This window comes from Lipotes vexillifer, unplaced genomic scaffold (assembly GCF_000442215.2).
Source record: "Lipotes vexillifer unplaced genomic scaffold, Lipotes_vexillifer_v1.1 scaffold911, whole genome shotgun sequence".
Classification (NCBI taxonomy): Eukaryota; Metazoa; Chordata; class Mammalia; order Artiodactyla; family Lipotidae; genus Lipotes; species Lipotes vexillifer.
In genome coordinates, this window is record NW_006781377.1 from 1,808,730 (window position 1) to 1,820,676 (window position 11,947).

Sequence of the window (11,947 nt, forward strand, 5' to 3'; positions counted from 1 at the left end):
TCCGAGAACAAGATTTCATTTCCCTTCACAGTTAAATAATGAAAGTGTTGCAAGAAAAACAATTACCCCAAGGACTGGGAACAGAGGAAGTATGTTCAGACTAGAAAGGGAAGTGTCTAAGAGAGAGTGTTTCATAGGACTTTTATGTTGAATGAACTCAGCACCCTGGAACCTGTTCTTGATCGATGTCACCTACTTTTGAGTGCTGTCAGCTGCTCAGAGGCTGTCTTCTGACAGTAGTCATTTGGATTCGCTACAGACTGAAATAGTGTGGATTGAGAATCTGATGCCTTTAGAAGAGAAAACTTAGAAGATCTGTGATCTGAACAGGTATAATTTCTAGAATGGACGATTTCAAACGTGCAGTGGAAAAGCAGCAAAGAGAGCTTCCTTTTGGGCAGTAACCCTACTGTTTTGCTTCATGGCAAGTCCCTTCTGGGCAGGGCCTATCAGCAGTACCAGATGAGCCCAACATAGGCCCACCTTGAGGTGGCATCTTCCCAGGGACCTGCATGAGCCAATCATATCACTCAAAGGCTGCAGCTCAAGATAAAACCATTTGGACCCAAACACCATACAGTGCATGCCTTTTCCTGCTGCCTTTTTTTTCTTTTATTTATTTATTTATTCATTTTTGGCTGCCTGGGGTCTTCGTTGCTGCATGTGGGTTTTCTCCAGTTGCGGAGAGCGGGGGCTACTCGTTGTTGCGGTGCGCACGGGCTCTAGGCGTGGGGCTTCAGTAGTGGTGCAGGAGCTTTGTTGCTCCGCGGCATGTGGGATCTTCCCTGACCAGGTCTCGAACCCGTGTCCCCTGCATTGGCAGGCGGATTCTTAACCACTGTGGCACCAAGGAAGCCCCTTCCTGCCTTCTTAAGAAAGTTAAGGCTAAGCTGGTGAGCCAGACCCGTAACAAGACTTTGGAATTTCCCTGCATAGAGACTAGATCAGGATTTTTTTTAAAGTTGGAAACTAATTTGAGTTCACTTCAGAATTCCTTATTTGGTGCACAAGTCTGGCTATTCAACAGAGATTTCAGCTTTGCAAGTGAGTTGGAGTTGATTTCTTCCCTTGGAAACCGCTAGTTGGTGGTGGTCAACAGAAGTCTCAACATAGACATAGGTGAGGAAGGCTCTTGCTGAGACTCACCCCAAGAAAACCCCAAAGGAGCACCCTGAGAACTGATTTCAGGATGAAGCTGCAAGGGCAAATAAGTGCTTTCAACACCAACAAATGCTGCCCTTTGACCAACAGATGCAGGAGTCTTCTTCCAAATACTGCAGCCCCTGAGGTGAGAATCTGGCTCCTAAGAGGGCAACTTCCTCTCCTGCTGCTGTGCTCAAGTCTGCAGAGACCCACGGTGAGTTACCACGGAGGAGGTGATCTCTTTATGATCAGGGCTCCAATGGAGCATTCTCCTGGTGCAACCTTTAGATGACCTTTAGTCCCTTGGGATGTAATTTCACTTAGACATTTTAACTAACAAGTAATTCTGGCAAAGAGGGTTGAAAACGATTATGTAAAATTGTGGAGTTCTTTACAGTTTACAGATTTGGCATCACAGAAGCTAGAGGCATAGCATTTTTTTCTTGATTCTCCATAAAATTTAAGTAAAACATTGCTTCTGTAGGACAAATAAGGCAAAATCAACCAAGTCTATTTGGCTTTATCCTGTATCATATGGATCAACTCAAAAGAGGTATTATAAAGTTCTATATCATGAAAAATAACCTAATGTTAAGAGAAAACAGTTTCAGTGAGCCCAGACTCTTGCATCTTCCCATACATAGAAAAGCACTAAATTCCTTAATTTTAATGTCTGGTTTTCTTTAATTAACAGTAATTTTTGATGTTCTGAGTACCTGCCCTTTGTTACAAAACTCCTATATATCCTAGCTCCCCCCTCACCTCCTCAGAGCAGCTCTCTCAGGGCTACTTGAGATGCCATCTCCCGGGCTTGAAGTCCTAAAACTTCCCACTGAATAAAACATAACTCTCAACTTAAAAAAGAAAGAAAGAAAGAAAGAAGACAGAATACCCATTTGATATCTAGTAATAGATTAAAGTTTTGGAGTTTACAAAGTTTGATAGAAGATATTTTTTATTTTGTTTTGGCTTAAATAGATTCTGTAGAACTATTTGCAAATCTGCTATAAAGAATTATCGGTTAAAATCATTTAAGCCGTCTTAAAATTTTGTTCCAGTTTACACACAACTAAATGACTTCTCACCATAAATAACATAGTAAAAATACCAAATGGTATGCTTTTGAGTTCCAGCTACAACACTGTTGACATTCACTGGATGAAATTTTATCTCTTAATATGTTCCTTAGTAAGTACTGTTTATTAGGAAAGTATCATTTCTTTGCCCAGAAGGAAACACGTTGAAATTTAGATAACTGAACAATATGGCTCTCAATTATGGACGGATGATACTTAATGAACTTGTCTTCAAATCTCTAACTTTAATTTAATCTGCACTGGGTATCAATAAGTAATATTCCATTGGCTACCCATGAGAAAATGTCTTTTTCCCACTCCTGATTTCTAAGAAGGACTTTACCAGGAACCCCACTGACCTCTGTCCAACCCCCTCCTCACATCGCTCCCCCAGAGGTGGACAGACGTTACTTGACTGGTAACGTCAGGAAGAATAACTGGATACGCTATGTTTGCTCTTCCTCCTCCTGGGAATTAACCCAATGGCAAAAGGCATGAGTTCTGTGTTCCTCCCATGGCAAGAATCTCACCTGGACAGGTTGCAATCCAAGCTAAGTGGGCAAGTCAGCTCATTCTGGGGTTTACCCTTAACAAGCCCACCAGCCATCAGACCTAAAAGATGGGTGCTCCAACATGTTCTCATTCAGTAGTAAAAATTATATTTTAGCCTTCATATTTCAAGTCCTGAGCAGAGGAGAGGGTTGTCATTTACTGGGGGCCCCCTTGGAGAACCCGACATTACTCATCACTTAAGTCTTTTCTTAAATCAAAGCCAAAGGCTTAATATAGGTTTTAGGTATTCATAAAAGAGGTATTACTTATAACACCTGTGTGAGAATGTGAAGGGGTTAGGAGAGGAAACAGATAGTATAATTAAACTTTGATTATTAATTTTTTTCTTCAAAATACTCAATATGCAAAAAGACTTTTCACTGATACAAAAAGGGTCACTTCCTCCGTGGGGAGATGAGGTTTTTTTGTGCTTTCAGTAATATTTGTCAAACCCAATTCAACATCTAGCATGAGTCACAGATACAGGAAGGACTGGATCAGTGTAATGGTTATGAGTGAAACTTACTTCAGCAAATACTGATTTTGAGCAGACAACTTGGTCTTATACAGTGTAGCAAATCTGCTACCACACCGTAAAAGTTTAAAAAACAGAAACCTCAATTAAATAGAGTCGGGAGACCAGAAAGGGGAGCTCTCATGCCCTGCGGCATAGCAGAGTACAACAGGAAGAAGAAAGACACCTCTTCTTTCCTGGCAAGGACTGGGCGAATGTAAAGCCATGAGCTCTCTGTTTTACTATACCCTCCCATCTTCCTTTTCTTCTCTATGAAAACATTCCTCTTCCCTTGCCCTGTAGGGACTTGTACACGGCGCACCTCAGTCGCAGAACCTGAATTGCAACTCTCTGCTGATCCTGAATAGACCTATCTTTGCTGGAGAAATACCTGGCACGCTCTTTACTTCAGGTCAACAAGATTCACCATCGAATTTGAAAAATTAAAATCAAGATTTTTCTTTCCTCATAGGTCGCAGTTAAAATTGACTTTGACTTGGCACCAAGTTCCTTTGATGATCAGTACCAAGGCTGCAGCCAACAAGTCATGGAGGACCTGATTCAAGGGGATTATTTTACGAAAGAACTACAATCTCGTAGGAATTACCACAGGGTCTGGCAACATGCACACTTAACCTGGTTGAGACAAGGAAAAGCTCTCCCTGAGAACATGACTATTACACATGCTGTGGCCATCTTGGTTTATTCATCGAACGACAGTGTTCGTTCAGACTTCTCCAGAGCCATGGCCAGTGCTGCTGGGTCTCCCCAGCAATATAAACATTCATTCCATTTCAAATATCTACACTACTACCTGACCACGGCAATCCAGCTGCTGAGGAAAGAGATTGTCACAAGGAATGACTCTCTGTGTTATGAGGTGCACCATGAGGTGAAGGGCATTTACTTGGAAGCCCCTACGGGCGCTACCATTCGCTTTGGCCAATTCCTCCCCACCTCTTTCCTGAGAGAAGGGGCACAGAAGTTTGGGGACCAAACTTTATTTACCATATTGACCTGCCTGGGGGCACCTGTACAAGACTTCTCTCTCAAAAAGGAGGTCCTGGTCCCTCCGTATGAGCTGTTTGAAGTTGTAAATACAAGCTACCACCCAAGAGGAAATTGGTTGCAATTGCAGTCAACTGGGACCCAGAGCGCATATAACTGTCAGCTGCTAAAAGGTATTGTTATTGATCCAAATTGAATCCACTCTTACCAGGATTGCAGGCCACCATTTATTTTTTAATTTTTTCAAAGAAATATTTATTTAGTTATTTTTCTTTTTTTAATTTTTATTGGAGTATAGTTGATTCACAATGTTGTGTTAGTTTCAGGTGTACAGCAAAGTGAATCAGTTATACATATACATATATCCACTCTTGTTTAGATTCTTTTCCTATATAGGTCACTAGAAAGTATTGAGTAGAGTTCCCTGTGCTATACAGTAGGTCCTTATTAGTTATCTATTTTATATATAGTAGGGTGTATACATCAATCCCAATCTCCCAATTTATCCCTTCCCCCATTTTCCCTCCTGGTAACCATAAATTTGTTTTCTACAACACTATTCTTTTATAAAAGTTGTTTTTCTGAGTGAGCTTGGGGGAAAAAGGCCAAAAACATGGATATTGGCCTTCAGTAATGGTGGAATTGGCAGATTAGAGAAAACTCACCTTGTTTCTTGGTTTCTCCTCTCTTCTTTCTCCTCAACTACCTGTAGGAAAATGTGCTTTGCAATGGCCCTGATATACGGGGCATTCTAGACAGAGTAAATATCTCTACTGGAAAAGGTAGTGCATAAAACATAGCATTTTACCTTCTCCCTCAAGCTCATTTTTTGTCATGGTCATTTCATGAACAAGAAGTGCTGAAAATAAAGCAGGAGGTGTGATTTATTCATCCACTCCTATCTTTTAATCGTCTTCTCTGTTCCAGAAACTGGGATAGGAGGACCCAGGCGATACAAAATGAATATAGCAAAATTACTATCCTAGGAGGATTTTTAGTCTAATGAGAGTGGAAATATGAACAAATGTCTACACACAAAAGCACTAAGTATACACCAGATGTTTAAGCAATGGCTATGGTTGCTCAGTGAAGGAAGATGCTCGTTCTCTCTGGGGAAAGTGAGAAGGCTTCACAATAGGAGACCACTTGGGACTTGAAGTAGGAATGGGGGTTTTCAGTGAAAAAAGAGAGAAAAAGTCATTTCAAGCAGAAAAAGCATATACTGAATCACAGAGATTTCAAACAGCCTGGTATCTTCAGGGAAATTTTGAAATTCTGCATGGCTGGAATGTAGGGTGTGTAGGACAGAGGAAGAGGCCAAGAGTAGAAAGGAAGTAGGACACTGATAGGGGCTGGAGAGTTCTGATGGGGCCAGGTTGTTTAAAAAAAACTCTTGTATTCCATGCCAAGGACTTTCAAACTTCATGCTGTAAGTAGTGAGAAACCATTAGAAGTCTGTAAGGAATGGAGTATCAGTCAGATCAGTATTGTAGCAAGAGCCTTGATGATATTGTGAAAAATGAACCAAAGCAGGAGAAATTAGAGTTATCACAATAAAAATATGTGTTACTCTCTTTTTAGAAAAACATGTGGCTGATTCCATTTTATCTTTGTATGTTGCCAGCCACAGTCGTTTGACGGAGCAAATGCTGTGCAAATTCAGTAGCAAATGCCGTACCCTGTTTGATTCAGAAAGAGGAAGACTGTCCTTATCCACATGTGCATTCGTTTACACTCAAAGTCAACTGCAACCCAGCTACAGGGTCTACCTTTGAAATATTCCCAAATCTTCCTCTACTCCATCATCACTGCTGCTGTTAATAATTCAGCCTGTCAGCGTTTCTCAACACATCAGGGCTGCAGTGTTGCAAACGTCCTCAAACTGGCATCCACACTGAGGTCAAGGTCCTGCTCACTCTGGCCTATCTGTAAGGCCAGAGACAGTCATTTCCATTAACTGATAAGTAACACTCTGCTTATTCCAACATCCTGGAGCAGTGTTAGATTGATGCAAACATGAGCAATGGGAGAAGGGAGGTGGCATGTTTTTCTTATCTGAGAGTCCTTCACTGGGAGGGAGTAAAGTCAGTGGTCTCCCCAGCCCTGTTTTTCTAGATGGCTGCTGTTGCACACTTGACTTCCGACCAATCACCTGGACTAACGATTAACCTCAGCCTGGGGAATTCACAGAATCTAATTTCTCATGAAGCTGGAATCCTCTCAGGAAACTGTTTCTCCTTTCGATTTTTTCACGAGCAGAAGCCACAGACTATTCTATGTCCCCAAAAGTCCCTATGAGCCAGTGACTTATGTTTCCTCTCCGGTTCCCTTTCAATCTGACAGACGCAATATGTGAAAAACAACATGAGCCATTTAAAATGGGTCAGCCAGGGACACTGCAGTTCTCCCAATGAAGAGACAGTAGATTAAAGAGCAGAGCTTCCCCAGTCCTTTAATGTATTTCAAAATTGCTTCCATTAAGTTGTAACTGAAGTTCTCATGTTCAAAGAGTTCCTAGGAATCTGTGGCCTTCAAAGATCAAAAGGTCAAATCGGTAGCATAACTCATTGATGGGAGTGAGGTGGCAAAAGAAAAATTGTTTAAGACATTCTAAACGAATAGCTTTTTCTTCTAATTCTTCTCTCACCCCTCACATGACCTATACTTGTTACCATAGAAACATGTTTTCAGGCCCAGTGGAAGACTCAAAATATGTTATGTTAGTTATTTGTCCTTAAATGTTGCTTCTTTCAGCAAAATAATCTGTGCCAAAAATCTGTAAACACACAAATACATGCTCTGTTCTGTATCATTGGATTCACAAAGAAGAGGGGTTTATTTGTGAAAATGTTTCACATAATTAAAATTCTTAAGCATGCTTCTAGAAAAAAATGTAGTCAATTGTTTGTAGTCAGTGTGGTTTTACATGTTAATCTTGCCAGTTACTAGCAGTGAGAATACAGGCAAATGGCTTAGTCTCTCTGTGCCTCAGTTTCTTTATATGTAAAATGGGAATAATTTTTAAAAATAAAACTTACCTTGTAAGATTCCGGTGAAGAGCAATGGGAGATTCCGGCATGTTTTTCTTATCTGAGAGTCCTTCACTGGGAGGGAGTAAAGTAATAGTAGCTAAAGAGTTTTGATTACTTACTTACATGTGCCACATACGGTTCTAAGAGCTTTTGCGTGCGTTCCTTACCTTGAGGTAGCATGTCTGTCTCAGACGAATGGATGAAAGAATGAGTAATTGGATGAATCTGGAGACCACAGGGCATGATGGGTAGAGCAGAGATGGTGGAACCAGTGAGAGCTGGGCATATGTTAGTAGCTCTGTGGCCTTGTGCAAATGACAACTCTGAGCCTGTTTCTTCACTTATAATATGGGGGCAATACTTGCCTGGAGGGAATGTTGTGATAGCACTTGTTACCCACCTTCTCAAACACAATTGAAAAATTCTGGGAAAGTACTTTGCACATGGAGCTGGGATAACAGTTTAATGGCACAAATGTCGACATCAGTAATGTTAACAGTTAGAATAGAAAGAAAGGAAGAGACAGAAGAAATACATTTTTTTTGGCCATGCCATGCGGCTTGCGGGATCTTAGTTCCCCCACTAGGAATCATACCCGGGACCCCTTCAGTGGAAGCACGGAGTCTTAACCACTGGACCGCCAGGGAAGTCCCATAGACAATATTCTAAAAGAATAACACTCATCACTCTAAATTTTGACAGAAAGAGGTTATAGATAACATTTACCACCAAATAAGATTAACTAGATATACTGCATGTCACTTTTACCTTTTTTTTTTTTTTGCTTTTTTTCAAGAGATTGAATATGTATTTCTGAACAATCTAACTCACAGATTCAGACTTCATGAGATAAAAGGCATAATATTATGCATTTCTCCCCAGACTGTATACCTAAGGCAGAGGTGACCAAATCCAGGTTATAATACACGAATAAAATGGTATTTGTATAGAAATTTAGTTTACAAAAGGCTTTCACACACATTATCTGTTTCATTCTTACAACCACCTGTACTTTGGGCTATTGACCCCCCTATAATGATGTGAACACTGAGGATTAGAAAGGTTAAATGGTTTTTGTAAGATTATTCAAGCAGGTTATAAATAACAAAAGTGAGACCGTTTCCCATTTTTTCTGACAAAAAGTCCAGGACAATTTTCTCTGTAGGTCACTTTCAGGAGATTTATTTTGCCATTCAGAAATGTTATTGAGAACCTACAATTGGCTTCAATCTTCTGTGACCCTGACTATTGACATTATAAACACACTTCACATTCATATAAATATACAAATATGTTCACACAAATGTATATATAACAAGATAATAGTTGATCTTTTCACATGCATTTAACTAGTGTTTTTTATCTTAACCTATTTTATTACATTATTAAAGATTGATGGCCATGACCTACTGAACTGATGTCACAAACCATTAATGGAATCACAACCTCCAATTTGAAAAGTACTGTCCTAGGGACAGAGGGCATAAAAAGCATTGAATAGTCTAGAAGAAAAGTAAAGACGAATACAAAAGTAAAGTTAATGTGAGTTGTTCTGAAATGAGAAATTTTGTAGATTGTAATTAATTTAATTCACAGATTTTTTTCACTTATTCTTCTAAATATATTGTCTGCCTGTGTGAAAATAGTAATAATAATAATAATGATAATAATGTGAGGTAGAAATGATAATGACCATATGAGAGGTAGAGAAAACGTATCAAGAGAGTTAGGAAAGAAAAGTTACTTTAACCTGAGAAAATAAAATTAAAATAAGCTATTTTTAATATCCTAGTTATTATGAAGGGCGCTTAAGAGGTGGTTTTGAAGGATGAGTATGATTACCACATAGTAATGTCTCTGTGTTTGTCTCTTACTTGAACATTAGCATAATCACAGTGAAGTAAGTGAAGAGTAGTAGTGGTGATCATAGCATTTCCAAAAACCTGGAGGTGCTCTCATTTTACAGATGAGAAAACTGAGGCCCAGTGAAAGTAACAAAAATGATCACAGTCAAGCATCTAGGGGTAGAGCTTCAATACCAAAGCCAATCACACCCTCAAATCATAATCTTTCCCTGTTATATTGTTTCCTTGCCAATCAGTTGCTGACAACTCCTCAGTAGAATCTTATCCCACGAAAAAGTGAGAAAGGGTGGGGTTAAAGGTCCTTGTGATCTCTAGCCTCAACGAAGAGAAAACAAAACAGAAAATGCTTAAGAATCATTCTAAGGAGTGACCTGCTAAAGTGGTATTTATTGTTCCTAGGTCCCTGTGAGAATTCAGATAATACAATTTTAACACAAACTTTGACAAAAGCTTAGAAATAAGTATGCATTATTAATTTTTCTTATCTAAGAAAAGTGGGGTTTTGAAAATTACTGTTGGTAATTTTCCAAATAGAAATTCCAGGAAACTCAAGGGTTCTTATATATTATGTGGAAGTAATGGAAAAGTATTTCCCCATCATCTGATCATCCTATCAAACAATATGGTCATCAAACAATTGAGGCAATCACAGAGTTGAATGATTTTCTACCTCAAATGTCTTTTCTATGCTAAATAATCAGCAAAGGCTGGTTGAAAAGGAGATTCCACTCTTTAGAGCATTTTTAAAATTTTATTTATTTATTTTATTTATTTTATTTTTGGCTGCGTTGGGTCTTTGTTGCTGCACATGGGCCCTCTCTAGTTGTGGCGAGTGGGGGCTATTCCTCACCGCGGTGCACGGGCTTCTCATTGCAGTGGCTTCTCTTGTGGCGGAGCACAGGCTCTAGGCACGCGGGCTCAGTAGTTGTGGCTCGCGGGCTCTAGAGCGCAGGCTCAGCAGCTGTGGCGCACGTGCTCTGCAGCACGTGGGATCCTGCCGGACCAGGGCTTGAACCCATGTCCCCTGCGTTGGCAGGTAGACTCCTAACCACTGCACCACCAGGAAAGCCCTAGACCATTGTTTTAAAGGTTTATACATCTTCCATCTCATTCTATATCAGTATCCCATTGTACTCCCAGTTAGTAGTTACACCTGACAATAATTTTTTATATTTCAGTGTTTCTTCCATCAGCCACATCTTAGTGACTGCTAACCTTTCCCATGAAGAGTGTGTACATGTAGGCAGTATATACACACACACACACACACACACATCAAACAGGACGGTGTGAATTGTTTTTGCTCACCTTGTAATAAAAAAAATTTGATGAATGTACATGCAATATATGGAGAGATAATACAGTGGTTAAAAATACAGAGCTGAGCCAGACTGCCTAAGTTTGATGGCTGCCTACACTACTTACTAGATGCGTGATGTTTGACAAGTTTCTTCACATCTCTGTGTCACAGTTTTATCAACTAAAAAATGAGGATAATGAGGATAAATACCTCATAGTTTTTGTGTGGATTAAATGAGTTAATTTATAGCAAGTGCTTAAAATGATCCCAGCACAGAATAAGCCTTTAATCAATGTTCACTTTCATAATGGTGATAAAGATGGTGATAATTAAGATGGGGATGATGGTAATGGTAATAATTCTGCTGCTGATGACGAGAAATATGGGAAATCCAGAGATCTCTACCCCCAACTTGCTGGGTACCCTGAGGTACACCTCTTAACCTCTTGGTACCTATTTTACCATCTGCAAAATAAGCAAGCTGTCAGTTAGAGAACTCTAAGAAAGAATTTTTTTTTTTAAGTGGCTAGCTTCACACTATTTACAATAGCCAGGACATGGAAGCAACCTAAATGCCCATCAATAGAGGAATGGATAAAGAAGATGTGGCACATATATACAATGGAATGTTACTCAGCCATAAAAAGGAACAAAATTGGGTCATTTGTAGAGACGTGGATGGACCTAGAGACTGTCACACAGAGTGAAGTAAGTCAGAAAGAGAAAAACAAATATCGTATATTAAAGCATGTGTGTGGAATCTAGAAAAATGGTACAGATGAACTGGTTTGCAAGGCAGAAATACAGACACAGATGTAGAGAACAAACATATGGACACCAAGAGGGGAAAGTGGCGGGGCGGGTGGGATGAACTGGGAGACTGGGACTGACATGTATACACTAATATGTATAAAATAGATAACTAATAAGAGCCTGCTGTATAAAAAATTAATTAATTAATTTTTTTAAAAGTGCTAGCTTCAACTATTTTTGTTAGGAATTTTCTAAGTTTAAAAAGTGAACCAAAGGAGAAATGAGGTGGTTTTTAAAAAAATCTCTGCTACCTAAAACATCTCTAACTCTTTTTATGTTTTTTTGTTTTCACAGCTTCCAGCAAAAAGTGCATCCCTACTCCCATAGTTATTGCTTCTCTCTCATTTTTGACCTGTGTCATCATCTCTTCCAAAAATAGAGCATAAAAAAACGTTGTGGTTTTTGCCTTCCCTGTACCCTTTTGCTTTATTCCAGTCAGGGCACCCTGAATCCCCATAGAGAATCATTCCGCCCAGCTATCAACTGATTCAGAGCTGGCTCTGTCCACTGCCTATGGGTAGACCTGTAGGTATATTTCTTCTCCATGGATACAGAGATTCATGTTGGATAGAAAATGACTCAGTCTGAGCCTATGAGACATAATCAGGGTACTTTATTAGAATTGGGGCTGGGAGTGGGGTGGG

At 39.7% G+C, this 11,947-nt stretch overlaps 1 protein-coding gene across 1 annotated transcript; it reads left to right on the forward strand.

The window, feature by feature from the left end:
• Positions 1 to 1,189: 1,189 nt before the first annotated feature.
• On the forward strand, positions 1,190 to 11,689 carry ART4 (ADP-ribosyltransferase 4 (inactive) (Dombrock blood group)). Its single transcript, XM_007454626.1, has 3 exons — positions 1,190 to 1,357; positions 3,758 to 4,466; positions 11,598 to 11,689. Exons 1-3 carry the CDS (start codon positions 1,190 to 1,192, stop codon positions 11,687 to 11,689), a joined length of 969 nt encoding a protein of 322 aa, XP_007454688.1.
• The last annotated feature ends 258 nt before the right edge of the window (positions 11,690 to 11,947 follow it).